Raw genomic sequence first — 16,634 nt, 5'->3', positions numbered from 1 at the left:
GTATTTCTGCAGCAAGCAGTTTCAGGTACATTTCTCGTGACTTTATATGGGAGCTGCAGGTTTATTGTACCTTACTTCTATGACCGGTCACAGCACTGTGGGCTGGTAGATCTATATGGTACAGCTCAGCACTAGTGCCTCCCAAGCTGCATTGTGATGTATGCTGTAATACATACAGCCAGGCTGTTCCCGTCTTTCTATGCCAATAGCACAGATGGCTCTCTTGCTCTTATGCTACATAGAGGTCAATCAATGAGCACTTACTATCGCCTGAAGATGTTAAAGAAAAAAAATGGGTGAAGTGTGATATACTTCCTTTATGTAATTAAAACTAGACAGTGAATCATATTCTTTCTCATTAATCTGTTGTTCTCTTTAGAGTTTGGACTTTTTTCCATTCCATATTTTATGCATAATTTTGACCTAAAACTGCCTCAGATTTTCACAGAAGTCATAAAAGTAGATAAAAGAGAACCAAATCCAACAATTGAGCAAAAAATAAATAAATTTGACTTTATTTTTCAAATGAGGAAAATGATCCAATATCTCATGTCTGTTGCAGGCAAAAATATGTGAACCTTTAGGATTGGCAGATAATTTGAAGGTGAACATTTTTCAATCAATGGGTTGACAATCAGATGCAAGTGGGCTACCTGTTTAATTTAATAACCAGGATCAAGTCTGATCTTTACAACACATGAACAAAGGAGAATTTCTGAGAACCTCAGAAGAGCGATTGATGTTCATCAGGGTCTAAAAAGGTTACACAACAATCATTGTTGCTGCACAAGGGAGGTCACATCAGATCCTGAAAGCAGAGGTTCACATACTTTTACCACTCACAGATGTGATATTTTGATCATCTGCATTTTTAAAAGATAACGTCTTAATATTTGTCTTAAAAGTATGTACAGTAGTTTTAGCTCAAATTTGTGCAGAAATCTGGAATAAAATATATATATATTGTATATATGTGTATATATATTACACACACACACACACACACACACACACACACACACACACACACACACACACACACACACACACACGTATGTATGTATATATATATATATATATATATATATATATATATATATATATATATACATACATACATACATACATACATACATACATACATACATACATACATACATACATACATACATACAAAATAGGAGCATGTTCACACTGGCCATCAAACTGACAAAACCCAAGAGAGGAAGAAAATTAGCAAATAATGTGCTGTAAGTAAACAGGTAAAAGCAATAGTGCATATAAATAACAGGATACTAAGTAAACACTGTTTTTGATTTAAAAAAAAAAAAAAAGTGTAAAAGTCAATTTCTGGAACATCGTGCATTATTTGATTTACATCCAATACCCTATTTTATCATTAAGATTTTACTTTTAGATCCATCACTCTAGATACATCATTCTATCCCTAAGTAATTGTGCAGAAGTTAGACAAGGAGTGTCTAATCATGGGCCCCATACTTTTTCATATTTACGCATAGACTTTCTTGCCATAGTAGGGTAAGTTTTGTATGTCCTCTAATCCCTAGTATTTCCTTTCTACTATCCCAAATTTTAATTATCATTGCCAGTATTGGACAGATTGAGGCTGGGATTCAGAATGTAACTGGGTCCATCAGGCACATATTTTCCATGGTGTATTCTCAATAAGTAGCCTTCCAGCTATGCCAGTATTTGTTCCCTGCCACCAGCCCCTCAAACGTAGGAGTCAAGAAGCCAAGAAGATGGAGCCGGTGGCCCCTCCTCCACCAATTTATTCACCGCTTTGTGCATCGATGCAGATGACTTTGATAGCGGACGGCGGTGGGTGGATGGCCAGCGTGCAGGGCATGGTGCTGCCCGTGAGTTACTGTTTAAGGCTTCTTTCACACTTCTGTCTTCCAAATCTGCACAAGATCCGTCAAGATGTTGAAATGACGGATCCTGTGCAGATTGTGGAAAACGTGTGCACTGGGCCAATGTTTCTGACGGACCCGTCAATGCTATGTGCACCTGTTGTGTATGCGTCTTCGCAGCGGTTTTCCACTGCAAAAACGCATACACAACACAAACCAGGTTAAAAAAAAAAAAAAAAAATCGCAGTATTCTCACCTACCGGCGTCCCGCGCAGCGATGCTAGCGTTCCTAGTAATACATTGCGAAATCTCACGAGATTTCGCAATGTATTACTAGGAAGTAACACTAGCTGCCTGGAGCATCGGTGACGCTGCGCGGGAACACCGGTAGGTGAGAATATTGCGATTTTTTTTTTTTTTTTTAATAATTTTTTTTTATTATTTTTAACATTATATATTGTTACCAATAGTGACAAAAGAGAAAGAGAGCGAGAGAGAATTTCCCTGACGGGAAATTCTTCCACGCATGCTCAGTTAGAAAAGACGGGACCCGTCGCTGGATTCCTGCTCTTCACAGTCAGCGACGCATCCTGCGCCCATAGGCTTCCAGTGTAGCCAGTGATGGGCCGTGCAGGATGCGTCACTGATCGATTTTCCAACATGCAGAAAAAACGTTCCTCTGAACGTTTTCTCTGCCCAACGGACCGTTTTTTTAACGCAGGATCCAGTGCACGACAGATGAAACTGATGGCCATCTGTCACAATATGTCGCTAATACCAGTCTATGAGAAAATGCATAAAAAAACTTTTTTTTGCAGGATCCTGCATTCTCAAAAATCGACGGATTGTGACGGGAGCTGAAAGATGGAAATATGCAAGAGGCCTTAAGCCCTTCCGCTGTCTCTGTCTACTAGCCGGACTGGAACAGCCAATGGGCCGCATGTGGCCCGCGGACATCAGCTTACTCTGGTCTGCCTTAGCAGCATCTAAACACAGTGTTGATCTATCCCCAGTAGGGAGTTGTTATATAAAAATTGTTCAGCAGCTCTAACATTATGTTGAAGGTTCAACTTTAGGGCTCTTGACTTGGATTTGTCTACTTACGGTATATCCCTAGTAAGCAAACCTCTTGTATATGCTTTCATAGTATTCCAGATTATAAGCTTAGATGCCGAATCAGCATTTATTCAAAAGTATTCTGGGATTTCTTTTTTTGAGTGAATCGCCAATTAACTGTAACCAGAAAGGGGGTGAGGTGGCAAGGAGCTTTGTTTCCTCACATTTTAGGGCCAACATTGATTTTGAACTTTAGGGGGGGCATGGTCGGACACATTTCTAGTAATGTATTGCATCTCTTGAACTAATGGTATGAGAGCATCAGACCCAGTCCATGATAAGGAGTGGTGAGTTGCAGAATAGCAAGAGAATTGTCTCATATTAAGGTAACCCGTTCTCCATAAGTCCCTATAACCAATTTTAGGTATAACTCTGGCTATTGATGTGAGAGGAGCGTCCAGTGGAATTGTGCCAGTGTGGAATTTGTCCCAGTGAGGATACATATAGTTATTAAAATCCCCTATTATCAAAACCGGTGTAGAAGGTGAGTTAAAAACAAATGAAGGAACTTTTTTGAGGACTTCATCTGAGTATGGGAGTGCCACATATATAGCTACTACCGTATCAGTATTGTAGTTTCATACGGTACATATTAAACCTGTGTATCGCCCAACTGTGTCAATTAGTGATTTTAATCAAGTAAACTGTATCTGCTTGGGTATGAGGACAATGACCCCTCTAATGTGTGATGTACAGATCGGATTTTATCTTTTAGGCCTCTTTCACACTTCCGTCTTTGTAGTCCCGTCGAGATATGTTGTTTTTTGAGAAAACAGGATCCTGCTAAAAAATGTGCAGGATCCTGCATTTTCTCATAGACTTGTATTAGCGACGTATCACGACGGATGGCCACACGTTTCGTCCGTCGTGCACTGGATCCTGCGGAATTTGACGGCCTGTCTTTTCCAAAAAACGTTCCATGGAATGTTTTTTGTCTGCAGTGGAAAAGCGTTCCCCGACGCCTCCTACGGCATACGTCGTTGCACAGAATGGGAGCCTATGGACACTGGATCTTGCGCACACTGTGAAATGAAGGAATCCAGTGACGGATGCAGTTTTTACTTCTGAGCATGCCTGGAAGCATATTCCAACCCGGGGAAAAGAGTCTCTCTCTCTCCATTGAAATTCAGGCAACAACGTGACTGGATGCGTTACACACGGTTTTCACTATTTTCATGACGTCCGTCGATACGTCACAACAACGCATTACGATGCCTGCCAGCATACGGAAGTGTGAAAGAGGCCTTATGTGATAAACATATAATAGCGGGAGAATATTATTTCAGCACAAGGAAAAAAAAAAGTACAATGTTTTGTTGTTTCTCAAACCCCTTAAATGCCATGCAATTGTACCAATGCATCTGGCCATTTTGTAATGTCAGGTAATACATGACAAATGATACCATCTGTCCAGGTAGGCCAAGCATGGAGGACAGTGTGCAGAGAGATATCCATTTCTGTTTGATTTCCCAAGTCCCACAAACTAAAACAAGCACACAAAGAAAGAAGAAAAAAAAAGGAAAACAGATAAACATTTCTATCCAGTGAAGAGTCCAGTCTCCGGCCTGAGAGAGGACTTTCCGATTCACCTTCTACCTTAGGTATCGACAAAGATAACCAATAGTCACATTCTACTGTGATCTTATCTAGTATCCACACTATGCCTTTTTAGAATTGGGCCAGAAGAATGTCCCTTCAGTCCTTGGTGGTAATTCTGTTGGTTCATAAAATATGACATTATTCTAGGCAACCTTCTTTGATCCTGTAGTCTGCAATAATTTTCATCTAGCCAGTCGAAGACATCGTTGGGAGAGTCATAAATTTGCATTTCACCAAAAGCTGCTATTATGAGACGAGCAGGATATAACATAACATATATGGTGGTTCCAATTATCTCATTAGCCTTTTAACTTCCGTAATTTGCGCCATTCGTTTTTGGACTTCAGTTTAAAAGTCCTGGAACACGGATATCTTTCTACCCTCAATGGATACATCAGGATTCTCTGTGGCTTTTCGGAGAATAGTGTCCTTCTCCTTGTGATGTAACAGCTTTAAGGGAATCTGTCAGCAGGTTTTTACTACCTCATCTGAGAGGAGCCTGATGTAGGCAAAGGGAAGCTGAATCCAATGATGTATTGCTTAGATAACTGGGTGCAGGCATTCTGACAGTGTTTTTAGATTTAGCAATACAGCAGAGCTGAGGAAGCTAACCCTACCCTCATATATACAATGTCCATAGACAGTAAGGTGCTTTAGGCTATGTGCACACGTCAGGATATCTAGCAGAAATTTTCCTGACAAAAACCGGACATTTCTGCCAGAAATCCGAATGCGTTTTTTTTTGCGTTTTTTCATGCGTTATTGACGCGTTTTTTGTGCGTTTAAAGCAGAAGGGGGTGAAGTCGGACTAGCATGCACTCTGAGTCTCAGCAATGATAAGCTCCTGGTGCTAAAGCAATCATTGCAAGCAAACAAAACCACAGAGATTGATGAGAGGCATTTTCTCACTGAGATCTATTTTAAACCCTACCTCATGCTGTATTCAGATTACATAGCAAAAACTTGCTGACAAATTACCTTTAATCTGGATGAGTCTTAAAGAGAACCTGACAGCAGGATTGTGCGTAATAACCTACATACACTGTCAGGTTGGCACTGTTATACTGATTACAATGATCCCTTGGTTGATGAAATCCGTCTTGTGGTTGTTGTGTAATCTTTATTTTCAGTTTTGAGTTAATGATATGCTCGTGCTACGGGGCGGCCTGTGGGGGATCTTAATGTGGTGCTCTGATGAGGTATTCATAATGAAGACTGCCAACAGGTCACTGATCCCTCATATAATATAGTTATTTTTTGACTTGGGCAAAGTTATCACAACTGACTAATTCTTAGATTTTTGTCTTAAAATGCAGCAAATTTTTCAAGTCACTTCATGCTGTTTGGTGAATCTGTCTAATTTTAAGAATGTCTAGTCTAAGTTTCCGCCACCTTTTATGTCTCATGATGGTGCATCTTCCCTTCTTCAATGAGGCCATACCCCCCACTGTCTGATATGTAGTAAAAAGTGTTTTAAACACAAAGTAATTAATATGCTGACAGTTTTGCAAGAACTCTTGCGGATTTGGCTTAATAAATAGACCACATGCTCTAAGGCTAGGTTCACATTGCGTTAATGGGTGTCCGCTAGCAGACTCCGTTACAAGGCTGCTTGCAGCGTCCGAGGTCCGTTCCTCGCTAGCGCAGATCGGGCCTCTGTCCTAGCGGAATCGCCAAACGCGATCCCTTTTGGGACATTGCGTTAGCGCAATCCGCTAGCGTATGCGCTAAACGGATTGCCCTAACGCAATGTGAACCTAGCCTTATACTGTTATAAGAATTAAATAATCTAATTGTTTTACTGAGAAATATCCACATTTTATATTAAAGTTCCATTATAATTTTTTTTTTTTCTCTTTTTAGGTTTCCATCTGAGTGCCACTGTGGTACCTCCACAAATGCTATCCCCGAAAGGCGCCTACAATGTGGCTGTGATGTTCGACCGGTGCCGGATCACGTCATGCAGTTGTACATGTGGAGCGGGAGCAAAGTGGTGCTCCCATGTGGTGGCCCTCTGTCTCTTTAGGATACACAATGTTAGTACAATGGTTAATGGGGTAATATTTGTGTGTTTGGGATTTCACCCCCAGTGTAGTACAATAAAATACTGACAAAATAGGTGAAGTGTCCAACACCATAAACTCCTAGCTTAATTTTGAAACCACTTGATGTGCTGCGAGTGATATCTGATCAGTTTTATTCCAGTGACTCTGCTACATAGAGCTTCTGTAATCACGCCTGGGAGTTACCTAGGCTGCATCTAAGGGACTTCATGATGTCCTATAATTAATCCCATAGATGTGGTTGCCTGTGTGCAAATGTTTCTGGGAAGCAGTCGGGATGAGATGCATCACAAGAGTAAAATAGGTTTTGCATGAAAATGCTATTTTTACAATTTATATTCAACTAGATGGTGTCCCGATTCTAAAGCATCGGGTATTCTAGAATATGTATGTAGTTTATTTATGAAGATTTTAGAATAATACAATGAATACATAGAATTCGGCTGGCCGGGCGCGACCAATTAGCGAAGCGTGGCTCAAATCCCACATCAATTCGCTGCCGCAGTGCGCCTGTCGCTGATTGTTCGCGTCCGGCCACGTAGTATATAGCACAGCCACGTAGTATCTAGCACAGCCACGTAGTATATAGCAGCCCACATAGCATATAACACAGCCACGTAGTATATAACAGCCCACGCAGTGTATAACACAGCCCACTCAGTATATAACACTGCCCACGCAGTGTATAACACAGCCACGTAGTATATTGCACAGCCACATAGTATGTAGCACAGCTCACGTAGTATATTGAACAGCCCATGTAGTATATTGCACAGCCACGTAGTATATTGCACAGCCACGTAGTATATTGCACAGCCACGTAGTATATTGCACAGCCACGTAGTATATTGCACAGCCACGTAGTATATTGCACAGCCACGTAGTATATAGCACAGCCACGTAGTATATAGCACAGCCACGTAGTATATAGCACAGCCACGTAGTATATAGCACAGCCACGTAGTATATAGCACAGCCACGTAGTATATAGCACAGCCACGTAGTATATAGCACAGCCACGTAGTATATAGCACAGCCACGTAGTATATAGCACAGCCACGTAGTATATAGCACAGCCACGTAGTATATAGCACAGCCACGTAGTATATAGCACAGCCACGTAGTATATAGCACAGCCACGTAGTATATTGCACAGCCACGTAGTATATAGCACAGCCCACGCAGTATATAGCACAGCAACGTAGTATATAACACAGCCCATGCAGTGTATAACACAGCTACGAAGTCCCACATAGTATATTGCACAGCCACGTAGTATGTAGCACAGCTCACGTAGTATATTGCACAGCCCACGTAGTATATTGCACAGCCCACGTAGTATATTGCACAGCCCACGTAGTATATAGCACAGCCCACGTAGTATATAGCACAGCCCACGTAGTATATTGCACAGCCACGTAGTATATTGCACAGCCACGTAGTATGTTGCAAAGCCACGTAGTATGTTGCACAGCCACGTAGTATATTGCACGGCCCATGCAGTATATTACACGGCCCACGTAGTATATAGCACAGCCCCCATAGTATATAACACAGCCCATGCAGTGTATAACACAGCTATGTAGTCCCACATAGTTTATAGCACAGCCACGTAGTATATTGCACAGCCACGTAGTATGTAGCACAGCTCACGTAGTATATTGAAGAGCCCATGTAGTGTATTGCACAGCCACGTAGTGTATTGCACAGCCACGTAGTATATTGCACAGCCACGTAGTATATAGCACAGCCACATAGTATATTGCACAGCTCACGCAGTATATTACACAGCCCACGTAGTATATAGCACAGCGACGTAGTATATAACACAGCCCATGCATTGTATAACACAGCCACGTAGTCCCACATAGTTTATAGCATAGCCACGTAGTATATTGCACAGCCACATAGTATATTGCACAGTCCACGTAGTATATAGCACAGCCCACGCAGTATATAGCACAGCGACGTAGTATATAACTCAGCCCATGCAGTTTATAACACAGCCACGTACTCCCACATAGTATATTGCACAGCCACATAGTATATTGCACAGTCCACGTAGTATATTGCACAGTCCACGTAGTATATTGCACAGTCCACGTAGTATACATCACAGTCCACGTAGTGTATAGCACAGCCCACGTAGTATATAACAGCCACGTAGTATATTACACAGCCCACGTAGTATATTGCACAGCCGACGCAGTATATAACACAGCTCACGCAGTATATTACAGCCACATAATATATTACACAGCCGACGTAGTATATAGCACAGCGATGTAGTATATAACACAGCCCATGCAGTATATAGCACAGCCCACGTAGTCCCACGTAGTATATAGCACAGCCCAGTAGTATATTGCACAGCCCACGTAGTATATAGCACAGCCCACGTAGTATATAGCACAGCCCACGTAGTATATAGCACAGCCCACGTAGTATATAGCACAGCCCACGTAGTATATAGCACAGCCCACGTAGTATATAGCACAGCCCACGTAGTATATAGCACAGCCCACGTAGTATATAGCACAGCCCACGTAGTATATAGCACAGCCCACGTAGTATATTGCACAGCCGACGCAGTAAATTGCAGAGCCGACGCAGTATATAACACAGCCCACGCAGTATATAGCACAGGCCACGCAGTATATTACACAGCCACGTAGTATATAGCACAGCCCACGTATTATATTGCACAGCCGACGTACTATATAACACAGCCAATGCAGTATATAACACTACCCACGTAGTATATAACATAGCCCACGCAGTATATAACACAGCCCACGTAGTATATAACACAGCCCACGTAGTATATAACACAGCCCACGTAGTATATAACACAGCCCACGCAGTATATAACACAGCCCACGCAGTATATAACACAGCCCACATAGTATCTAACAGCCCACGCAGGATATAGCACCATATTCCTGTGGGCACCATATTCCTGTTAAATAAAAATAAAAAATAGTTATATACTCACCCTCCGACGGCCCCCGGATCCAGCCCAGGCCTTTCCCGTGAGTATGTAATGATTTTTTAATTTTTTTAATTATTTTTAACATTATATGTTTTTACTATTGATGCTGCATAGGCAGCATCAATAGTAAAAAGTTGGTCACACAGAGAGCTAATGGCAGCGTTAACGGACTACCTTACACCGCGTTATGCCGCGGTGTAAGGCAGTCCACTTAATGCTATGTGGGCGCTGACGGGGGGGGGGGGGGGAGTATGGAGGGGGCACTGACTGTAGGGGAGTAGTGAGCGGCCATTTCGCAGCTGGACTGTGCCCATCGCTGATTGGTCGCGGCCAGCTGGCCGCGACCAATCAGCGACGCGGGATTTTCGTGACATACAGACGGAAGTGACCCTTAGACAATTATATAGTAGATTTATGGTTATCTCTATGAAATCTATACATATCTGTACACTCACAATGTAAGAAGCTTTCAAAACTACAAGTTTTAATAGTTTATTTTTTTTATCAATTAACAAATTAGAAAGTGAAAGCTAAATCAAATATTTGGGGTGACAACTTTGTGACTTGAAAACAGCGTAAAAGCATCCAGTCTGCTGCATACACATGATCAGTTTTTGAAGGAACTTGTCAGGGATGTTGTCCCAGATATCTTGAACTAACCACAGATCTTCAGTGGATTTAGGCTTGAACAAATCCGTTTGTCTCTTCTTGTAATCCCAAACAGACTCGATGATGTAGAGATAAATCTGATTTGTCATTAAAAATGTCAAAACATTTGAAATGCTGATAATTGGACTTCAATAACGTAATAAACAGCTGACTTGGCGATCTAAACCACTGAAGCATCAAACTATGAAAACCAAAATGTGAGAGCTGGTGTACAGAAAAATGAGAGCAGGTGTCCTGGACTGAGTCAAAATGTTAAGTATTTGGCTTTAACAGAAGACCATTTTTTCACTGAAGGGCGGGAGAACTGCACAATAATGTGTCTGCAGGCAGCAGTGAAACATGATGGAGGTTATTTGGGGCTCTGGTCAAGGTTAATGGTATATTCAATGCTGGGGAAATCTACTCTGCAGCAGGACATCATCCTCAAACATGCAGCCAATGTTATTAACAACTATCTTCAATATAAAGAAGAACAAGAAGTCCTGGGAAATTATGATATGCCCCCCACAGAGCCCTGATCTCAATGTCATCAAGTCTCTGGGATTACATCCAGTCTCTGTTCGGCGATGCGAGGCTGCGGCGGGCCCCCGGGTTTTCACAAAATGTTTGTGGAGTCCCCGCATTTCCCATTGTTTTCACTGCGTGGACCTGTGAAAATGGCCGAGAGGCGGCACATGCGCACATTGAGATTTTGCAGGGCAATGACCCCAAACATAATTCAAGAAGCACCCAGAAATGGATGGAAAGAAAGCAGAGTTCTGATGTGGCCATCAATGAATCCGGATCTAAATCCCATTGAACACCTGTGGAGAGATCTTAAAATTGCAGTTGGATGAAGGCACCCTTTATATATGAGAGACCTGGACCGGTTGGCCAAAGAGTGGTCCAAGATTCCAGGTGAGAGGTGTAAGAAGCTTGTTGATCGTTTTAGGAAGCGATTGATTGCACTTATTTGTTCCAGAGGGTGTGCAAACAAATATTAGGCTGGGGTCACACTTGCAAGTTCAATGCGAGAAATTTGCGTGAGTCTCTTCCATCAATTCCCGGCACAACCGCTGGCACTCGGGACCAGAGTGTGTGGCTGCATGTATTTCTATGCAGCTGAACGCTCCGGTCCGAACCGCCGGCGGCAATGACGGGTATTGATGTGAGAGACTCGCACAAGTTTCTCGTATTACACTCACAAGTGTGATATATAGATATACATACATACATATATGTGTATATATATTTGTAATAATAATAATAATCTTTCCTGTTCACCATCCTGACATCACCATTGGAGGACGTCCTTCTTACCCTCAGTGGGACAGGAACAACAAGCGGTTAAAAGGACCCTCCCCACTCCACCCACCAGTGTTTTTCCTGTCCCACTGTGGATAGGAACGGCAAGCTTTTCCTCCGACGGTGCTATGCAGATGGTGGGGATCGGGGGGCCAAAGCCTTTCCCTTCCCTGCCGCAAGACATCTGCGGCTGATACCTGTTATGGGGGGACCCTCAGCCTCCCCAGTGCAGCGCTGCTCCTGGGGTCGGGTCCGTCTCCTCCGCTCAGGGGGCTCTCGGTCCGGGCGCTTTCTGCCGGGGGGTGAGTGCGGCGGCTGCTTCCAGCAGCGGCCGGTTCCAGCATGCGGCCGCAGCATTCCCCATCAGCTCCAGGTGGATTCCAGGTCCAGCGGCCGCATCACTTCCGGCCACGACGGCCGCATCACTTCCGGTCGCGGCAACAATGGCGCCGGCGGCAGCGTGGGAGAATGGCGCCGGCCTCGGGGCAGGGCAGCACGGTAAACCGCAGCGGCGGTAAGGATCAACCAGGTAAATCCTATATAAACGTCTTATTGGGGTCTTTATGCCGCCGGCCATCCTGACAAAAGGAGCACTCGGCTATATGGTAAATTGTCCTCACTATGGAGGAAACAGCCAGACCTGAGGGGACTGACCAGCTTCAGGGGCACGGGAGTAGGCTATACTAAGCCATACCACAATGCTCACCCCTCCCCCTACTTCCCTATCTACAAGGTGTATCTACAGTTAGGTCCATATATATTTGGACAGAGACAACATTTTTCCAATTTTGGTTATAAACATTACCACAATGAATTTTAAACAAAACAATTCAGATGCAGTTGAAGTTCAGACTTTCAGCTTTCATTTGAGGGTATCCACATTAAAATTGGATGAAGAGTTTAGGAGTTTCAACTCCTTAACATGTGCCACCCTGTTTTTAAAGGGACCAAAAGTAATTGGACAGATTCAATAATTTTAAATAAAATGTTCATTTCTAGTACTTGGTTGAAAACCCTCTGTTGGCAATGACTGCCTGAAGTCTTGAACTCATGGACATCACCAGACGCTGTGTTTCCTCCTTTTTGATGCTCTGCCAGGCCTTCACTGCGGTGGTTTTCAGTTGCTGTTTGTTTGTGGGCCTTTCTGTCTGAAGTTTAGTCTTTAACAAGTGAAATGCATGCTCAATTGGGTTGAGATCAGGTGACTGACTTGGCCATTCAAGAATATTCCACTTCTTTGATTTAATAAACTCCTTAGTTGCTTTGGCTTTATGTTTTGGGTCATTGTCCATCTGTAGTATGAAACGACGACCAATCAGTTTGGCTGCATTTGGCTGGATCTGAGCACACAGTATGTCTCGGAATACCTCAGAATTCATTCGGCTGCTTCTGTCCTGTGTCACATCATCAATAAACACTAGTGACCCAGTGCCACTGGCAGCCATGCATGCCCAAGCCATCACACTGCCTCCACCGTGTTTTACAGATGATGTGGTATGCTTTGGGTCATGAGCTGTACCACGCCTTTGCCATGCTTTTCTCTTTCCATCATTTTGGTAGAGGTTGATCTTGGTTTCATCTGTCCAAAGAATGTTCTTTCAGAACTGTGCTGGCTTTTTTAGATGTTTTTTAGCAAAGTTCAGTCTAGCATTTTTATTCTTGATGCTTATGAGTGGCTTGCACCGTGCAGTGAACCCTCTGTATTTACTTTCATGCAGTCTTCTCTTTATGGTAGATTTGGATATTGATACGCCTACCTCCTGGAGGGTGTTGTTCACTTGGTTGGCTGTTGTGAATGGATTTCTCCTCACCATGGAGATTATTCTGCGATCATCCACCACTGTTGTCTTCCGTGGGCGCCCAGGTCTTTTTGCATTGATGAGTTCACCAGTGCTTTCTTTCTTTCTCAGGATGTACCAAACTGTAGATTTTGCCACTCCTAATATTGTAGCAATTTCTCGGATGGGTTTTTTCTGTTTTCGCAGCTTAAGGATGGCTTGATTCACCTGCAAGGAGAGCTCCTTTGACCGCATGTTTACTTCACAGCAAAACCTTCCAAATGCAAACACCACACCTCAAATCAACTCCAGGCCCTTTATCTGCTTAATTGAGAATGACATAACGAAGGGATTGCCCACACCTGCCCATGAAATAGCCTTGGAGTCAATTGTCCAATTACTTTTGGTCCCTTTAAAAACAGGGTGGCACATGTTAAGGAGTTGAAACTCCTAAACCCTTCATCCGATTTTAATGTGGATACCCTCAAATGAAAGCTGAAGGTCTGAACTTCAACTGCATCTGAATTGTTTTGTTTAAAATTCATTGTGGTAATGTCTGTAACCAAAATTAGAAAAATGTTGTCTCTGTCCAAATATATATGGACCTAACTGTATGTATTTCTATCTATCCTAGACAGAGCCTCCTATCCCCACATCCGAAAGGAAAAAATCAGGGAAAAATAAATGCCCGATATGTACTGCTAAATTTCCGGAAAAATTGTCGGAAGCCACTATGCAAGTCGTGCGCATCTAAAATTGTGGGTGTTGAACAGACTGCATTATTAGCCAGTATGAGGACAATGATTCGTCAAGAGGTTCAGGCATCCATCTCAAGCTTGAATCTTCCCCAGACAAGCCAGTCGGAACCGCAAACATCACGGAAAAAGCCAAGAGAGTCTAGTCCCTCTTCCGAAGGAGAAATTTCGGAGGATTCAGACCAGGAGGAAAGAGACGGATCATTGGGCAGAGGAAAGACATATCTCTTCTCGGCGGCAGATACAGATGAGCTTCTTCATGTAGTTCGTAACACCGTGCAGTTACAGGACACGCCAGAGGAGACCTCGATCCAGGATGAAATGTTTGGCGGATTACATGCCCAGGTCACAAAGGTTTTTCCAGTCAACAATCACATCCGTTCCATGATTCTAGAAGAATGGCAGGAAGCCGAGAAGAGACTAGTAGTACCCAGAGATTTCAGACTCGGTTTACCTTATAATCCGGAGGATATTAAAGTGTGGGATGAAGTTCCCAAGATTGATGTTCCGTTGGCAAAAGTGGCGAAGAAGACCTCAATTCCATTTGAGGACTCCTCTGCTTTAAAGGATCCAATGGATCGCAAAGCAGATGGACTGCTCAGGAGAACTTGGGAATCCTCCGCAGCAATAATACGGGCCAATATAGCTGCAACATCGGTAGCCCGGTAAATGCATCTATGGATAGATGATTTGGAGGAACATCTCAAAGCTAAGACTTCCAGAGATGTTATTCTCAAATCTCTACCGTTACTTAAGCTCGCAACAGGCTTTATGGCAGACGCTTCAGCAGAATCTGTACGCTTCGCCGCCAGAAGCGAGTCCTTATCCAACGCAGTCAGAAGAGCTATCTGGCTAAAGACTTGGTCGGGGGATATCCAATCAAAAAATAAATTGTGCGGAATCCCATTGTCAGGGAATAAAGTATTTGGGCCTATTCTAGATGACATTTTAGAAAAAGCCTCAGATGAAAAGAAGGGGTTCCCTGAGGAAAATACAAAAAAGTACCAGCCCTTTCGTAGATCCCGACCTAGTCAGAAGACAGACTACAGGGGGAAAGGGAAGACTGGGAGGTGGTCTTATCCCAAGGGTGGAAAGGGCAGAGACTCCATCTTCCCAGGTGCAGGAAAGCCGAATAAATGACCTCAAGGTGGGTGGTCGGTTACAAAAATTTCTAGGGGGTTGGCAGAAAGTATTCCAAAATCCTTGGATTCTGCAGGTAATTGCTCAGGGGTACAAGCTAGCGTTCTCCAGCAGTCCCACAGAAAGATTTGTTGTAACCCGACCTTGTCCGCTCTCAGACTCCTCTATGTGGACAAACATCCAGGAGTTGATAGAGTTAGACGCAATAATCCCAGTACCCATCTCAGAAAGAGGCAAGGGCCATTACTCACTTATTTTCAATAAAAAAAAGTAGGGGGACTCCCGAACGATCATAAATTTAAAACCCCTAAACAAGTGGGTCCAGTACAAAAGATTCAGGATGGAATCTATAAAGTCCACAACGCCTCTCATAGACAAGGACATGGTGATGTGCACCTTGGATCTAAGCAATGCATACTACCATGTCCCAATACACACTTCCTACCAAAAGTTTCTGAGATTTGCCCTGATGAACAAGGGAATAATGTATCACTACCAGTTCAGATGTCTCCCCTTCGGGTGTGCTTCGGCGCCCAGAATATTCACCAAACTAATGTCAGAAGTTGTGGCCTATCTAAGGAACCAGAATGTGACCATAGTGCCATATCTGGATGACTTTCTGATAATGGCGAGATCAGAGAAACTTCTCAAAATAGACTGCAGCTTCACACTTTCCATCCTACAGGACCTGGGGTGGATTGTGAATTGGAAGAAATCTTGCCTGGTCCCAAATTCCAGAATGAAATTTTTGGGGGTCATATTAGACTTCAACATCAGAACATCTTTTTTACCAGAAGACAGACAGGAGGCCTTGATCAGGCACATACATCAATTCAGGAGGAGTACCCCCTCCATAAGAGAGGCAATGAGGATTCTGGGCTTTATGACGGCATGCATACCCTGTGTGAAATGGAGCCAATGCCACTCACGGGGATTACAGAAAGAGGTTTTGAAATCTTGGAACAGGAAACAGCGTTCCCTAGACAAGAAGATGATTGTGTCTCCATCAGTAAAGAGGTCCCTAACCTGGTGGACCGCACCGAAAAACCTAAAAGAGGGAGTTCCATGGATCCTCGATCCCTGTGTTACCGTTACCACAGACGCCAGTCAATTCGGATGGGGCGGTCATATAGGAAGGACATACTACCAGGGAGAATGGACTCCCCAGATTGCCTCAAGGTCGTCAAACTTCAGGGAGCTGTATGCGATCTGGAAGGTGTTATACCAGGCCCAGTCACAGGTCAGGGGCAGACAGGTAAGGATACTGTCCGACAATGTCACAGCAGTGGCATTTCTAAGACACCAAGGAGGTCCGAAACATCCACCGCTGCAACACCTAGCAGACCACATTTTCAGATGGGCGG

General features: G+C 43.4%; 1 protein-coding gene across 4 annotated transcripts in view; it reads left to right on the top strand.

Annotated features, from left to right (window-relative positions):
* The window catches only part of ZSWIM8 (zinc finger SWIM-type containing 8), a 179,366-nt gene that overhangs the window by 79,799 nt on the left and 82,933 nt on the right, over positions 1 to 16,634 (top strand). For all 4 annotated transcript variants that reach the window (XM_077259241.1, XM_077259243.1, XM_077259245.1 and 1 more), the window contains one exon: positions 6,453 to 6,625. In XM_077259241.1, the coding sequence (XP_077115356.1) occupies positions 6,453 to 6,625 (173 nt within the window). The remainder of the gene's footprint in view (positions 1 to 6,452; positions 6,626 to 16,634) is intronic.

Source organism: Ranitomeya variabilis, chromosome 4 (genome assembly GCF_051348905.1).
Source record: "Ranitomeya variabilis isolate aRanVar5 chromosome 4, aRanVar5.hap1, whole genome shotgun sequence".
NCBI lineage: Eukaryota > Metazoa > Chordata > Amphibia > Anura > Dendrobatidae > Ranitomeya > Ranitomeya variabilis.
This window is presented reverse-complemented; position numbering and strand designations above follow the sequence as displayed.